Source organism: Neomonachus schauinslandi, chromosome 5, assembly GCF_002201575.2.
Source record: "Neomonachus schauinslandi chromosome 5, ASM220157v2, whole genome shotgun sequence".
Classification (NCBI taxonomy): domain Eukaryota; kingdom Metazoa; phylum Chordata; class Mammalia; order Carnivora; family Phocidae; genus Neomonachus; species Neomonachus schauinslandi.
The window spans coordinates 126,313,142-126,317,898 of record NC_058407.1 but is presented as its reverse complement, the minus strand read 5'-3'; the positions used below and the strand labels follow the sequence as shown (position 1 = coordinate 126,317,898).

At 40.3% G+C, this 4,757-nt stretch overlaps 1 protein-coding gene across 4 annotated transcripts in view; it reads left to right on the top strand.

Moving 5' to 3' along the window:
* The first annotated feature begins 32 nt into the window (after positions 1-32).
* Positions 33-4,757, top strand: part of CDC123 (cell division cycle 123) — a 58,808-nt gene continuing 54,083 nt past the window's right edge. For 3 of the 4 annotated variants that reach the window (XM_021696686.1, XM_044915545.1, XM_021696684.1), the window contains exons 1-2: positions 33-388; positions 4,592-4,663. In XM_021696686.1, the coding sequence (XP_021552361.1) occupies positions 315-388; positions 4,592-4,663 (146 nt within the window). In that variant the 5' untranslated portion in view covers positions 33-314. The remainder of the gene's footprint in view (positions 389-4,591; positions 4,664-4,757) is intronic. The other variant, XM_021696685.1, reaches the window with a different exon arrangement.

The window sequence follows — 4,757 nt, the reverse complement described above, 5'->3', positions numbered from 1 at the left end:
CTGAGAAAATTACCTTCCGGGGCGGTGCAAGTCTTAGAATCCCCTTCTTAACACTTCCGGAATTCCTTTTCCGGGACGCGAACGCTTTGTGTGTGTTTGTGCGTGTTGTGCGTGTATGAGTGAATACTAAAAGGAGTCCCTGCGATTCTCCTCGCTCTCTTTTCTGCTACCACCTCCTTACTTCATGGACCGGAAGAGTCCTTGAGCCAAAATAGCTCGGCGGGTACTTCCGGGACGGGAGACCTGGGTTCCGGGAGGGTGCTGGAAGGAGAGGGAGAGGCGGCGGCGGCGGCGGCGGCGGCGGCAGCTGGAGGATGAAGAAGGAGCATGTGCTGCACTGTCAGTTCTCCGCCTGGTATCCACTGTTCCGAAGCCTTACCATCAAGAGGTAAGACAGGAGGGGTTACGTCGGGGCGATAGGCAAAAGGGAACTGCGACATTTTGGGCGAGTCCTAGCTCCATCCAAAAAAAAAAAAAAAAAAAATTAAATAAAAAAAATGCAGGCCTTATAGCGATTGGATGGGAGCGCCAGTGCCGAGATTTCGACTTCCTAGTGGTATTTCAGTGGGGGGGGATTAATGAAGTCGATCCTTGTTTTCTGTGCCTCGTGTTGCGTTCGGGGGGGTGTGCTAAGGGAGGCAGAAGGGCATGTCGTGGTACAGTGAAGGTCAGAGGCGGGGTGACTGGGGGATTAAGCTAGTTTAAGGCTTGGGGGTTCACCATCACTGCTTTTAGAATTGCCAGAGAGGGGACGTGATCAGGAGAACTGGGTAGTCTGGACTTTGCCACTGACCCCGGTGGACTTAATTGCTTTCAGTCGCTGTGAAATGAGAACAGTGATACAGACCCTACCTGAAATCCTATTGCGAAGCTCCCATATGATAGTGTGCATGGAAAGCGTTAGTGTAGTTATATATTGTTAGGGTTGGTAACGTACTGTGAGAGGAAGCCATTCCTGGAAAAGGAATAGAACAGTATTTGTTTTCTATCTCTCTGGCCTACAACAGGGAATCCGTCCCTGGTTTGCAGGTCAAACAGAGGAGTAACTGTTTCATCCTTCACGGGGTCATTCAAGGTAATAGAGGCAAGGCAGCTAGGAGAATACCCCCAAATGTTCAACAGCAATCATGACATCTGGAGAATGATGAAGGAGTAGGCTTTCACTCACTAAGAGGGATAAATCAAAGAACTGCATATTCATGAACAGGATTTTCTGTATTTTGTCCGCTCACCCTTTAGGCCTAGATTATCACGTATTTAGGTATCAACTGTCCTTTTCTCATTTTGTCCTCTTGGTGCAAGGGTGTGAATACAGAGAGGGAAATGGTTTTGAAATCCTGAGGGATTGGAAGAGCATAAGGAGATTTATTCAGAGGGCAGTTCTTTTCCATCCTGTTAATTCATACATAGAATCTGCTTTTAGTTGGAGGTTAGAGCAGCTCAAAGGAAGATAGATCATCCTTGCATTTGAAGGTGGTTGAAGTCACACCAAAATAAAAGGAAGAGCTTCAACAGCAGCAGTGGACAGTACATCCTAACATAGAAGTTATCTTCCCTTAGGATATTCCAGTCTTTGTTACCTTGTGTAGTTGAGATAGGCTTTGGGTCTGAGATGATGCTAGAGTTATTTGTGTTGGTGTAAGAGAAGGTATATTGTGAACCTGCCAGACATTTCACACTGTTCACTTGAACTGCAATCTGTGCAGGTGCCTTTTGCAACCTCTCGCATAGTTTTCCTTTGCCTTCAGCAGTAGAGCACAATGGTTAAGAATTAGATTCTGGAATCAGGGCCATCTGCCTGGCTTTGAATTTTGGTTCTACCAGCATCTTGAGCAAATTGCTTAATCTCTCTAAGCCCCATCTGGAAATTTGAGAAAATAATAGGATTGTCATGGGAATTAAATGAGATAAAACATTTAAAATGCTTGTCACAGTTTCTGGCATGTAGTAGACATACAGAAATGGTGCTTGTTGTTACATTTTGGATTTAATCAAAGCTTCTTTGAAGCACAATAATTTTAGAATGTGTACCATTCATTGGAAGCTGAGAATGAAAAATAAACCAGGAGGTGGGATTTTCTGAACAGTCTGCAACTAAACTGTGTGGCCTGAAACTGTTCTTTACTCTGTCTTTAAACTCTTTCTTCAGTCTGTTTAGTTCTGTGGTGATATCACTGGAACCTCACATATGACAGGATATCCCTCCGTCATCTGGGCCAATCTGGTGGGGTTGTATTAGCTTTGTCATTGTCATTGTCGGCTTTAATGCTGAGATCATATTCTTGTTATTGACTCAGCATTATTTTTCAGTGTTTATTAATCATGGGTCAGAGATGATTAGGTGGGGAAGAATACAAGTTTACTTTTTGACAAGTTCTAGAACTTTGACTCGGGCTTAAGAATCATGAGCTAGATGACTTTGGGCCCCTTTACTTTTCTAAATCTGTTACTTTCCTCAAACATAAAGGCTATATTAAGTAATCTTTTAAAGCCTGTTTTTACCTTTAAAATTGTGTTAGAATAACTTGTCTCTATGTGCATAATTATATTCACTTGAATTGGATATGGAATGGGATGTTGAATATATAAGATATCAAATAGAATATAGAATGGGATAGGTACTTCATCATTTAATTCTTTTACATCCGTCAGTCAGGCCTCATTGGATTCTTACCTGCACTTGGATTTCAGCGACCGATTTAAGCCCTTCTCTGACGGCCTCATTAGCTTTGTGTAAAGCTTGCCTGGCGATGACTTGTTTATGGCCTCAGTCTTTCAGGCACGGTTCCTCCTTCTGAATTTTGGTAGCACTTGGTACATCCTCACCTGGGACAGCATTTAACATGTTGTACTGTGATTTTTCCTTTTGTATTTTTTCCCCCGTCATAGGCTTTGAGTTCGTAATGGAATCACTTTGGTATCCTCCTTGACTTACATAACGTAATGCACGATATCCTCATTAGGATGACTTCATAACTGGGACTGTAGAACTCAGTGACCCATGAGAAGTAAGCAGAATCTAACTTGACGTCAGCTAATATCTTTTAAGAGTTGAAGACCCTCCAGTAGGAAGAATATGCAAAGAATTCAGAATAGACTCCAACAGTAAACAGATGTTTTGAATCCAGTCAAGGGGTGATGTAACCTGGAGGGAAAGTACAGATTCAGAATCAGACTTGAGAATTAGTGTAACTCAAAAACAAGGGACGTGGACTCTGAAATCATTGATTTGGGGCTTAGAGACATGACTAAGGAAAGAGGGCTCCGTGTGTTCTCATCGTGGTGAGGAAAACCACCCTAGATGTCTGGGAACTGGCATCCCTGCCAGCATTTTCAGGCTCAGGCCCCTGAGAAGATAAACTTCAAAAATTCTCTTGGAGAATGAATAAGAAATTTTTTCAAGGTTTTAGGTAGTATTGGAATGCGTGCAAAAACTTGAGATTGACTGCACTTACGGTTTAGTTTGCTGGCTCCATTACGAGGTAAATATTTGGGAAGTCTTGTTTGTGATTAGACAATTGACATATTTAAAAATAAAATTGAATAGATTCTTTTGATAAAAGAGTTAAAAATTTTAGAGCAACTTTTAAGTTTCAAAGGCTCACTTGAAATTGGTTAAAATTTAGCATATTTACAAATAGAGTAGTAAGATCTGGTGGTTGACCTTAAAGGCCTGAAGGACTAGGCTTTTGAATGTAAAATTGTAAATTTGATAGATCAGCTATTAGTCTTTAAAACTGAAGTAGCCCATGAATAATGTTTTCTGTGCACAAAAACCATTTTTAATATGCCAGAAAATTAGATGATGCATAAGTCGATGACATTCTCTTGACTCTGTGAAAGCAGGCCATCATTTCTTTTCACTTTTTAAAGAATATATGCCTCAAAATAATAGCATTGCTTTTACGTACCTGTGGCAGAATTGCTTGATGATTTATTATTACAGAGTAAAAAAACAAATGATCCCATGAGATTTTGAAGTGACTTTCAGTTATGGCTTTGCCATCCCTTAATTATCTGAAACAAAGTAAACTAAAGCAGCTTTATAGCTCTAGCAGTCAGTTGAACGGAAGACCACCAAAACACACCCCAGAGACATCATGAATTCTTAGCCTTTTGTGCTCATTGGCAAACAAAGAATGGTTTCCAGATCTTAAGCCTGCCTCTGCCCTCTATCTTAGAAGATGGTCAGATGCTGTTTCTGCTTAGTTTGCTACATTTCCTGTGTTGCTGCAAATATCTGCTGGTGTCTGATTTAAAGACACAGGTACTCACTCAAAATTCTCTTGCGCTAATGCCTTTCATGCTCTAATTTCAGTATGGTCCTTTGTAGTTGGCTCGTTTTGTGTCTTTACCATGACTGTGGTAATACATGAGCCAAAGTTAGTTTACCACAGGATTTATTCATATTAATTCTAATTTTTAATGTGCTGCTACCAAATGTACATCATTAACATTTCCCATTTTATATTAAAAATAAAGGGAACAAATGTTTAAAAAATTAATTGAGTTTGGATTTTTTTTCTCTCTGCTTATGGTTGGTCTTTTAAAATGATGCCATTTTGGTAAATGCCTTTTTTTTTTTTTTAAGCGTCATTCTTCCCCTTCCTCAGAATGTGAAGGATTATTTACTCGACGATGGAACTCTGGTGGTTTCAGGAAGGTAAAGTATACCAGAAAAAATTCTTGAAACTTTATCATGAAGAAATGTTGTGATGATTGAATCTCAGTGATTACCATGTAAAATAAATACATTA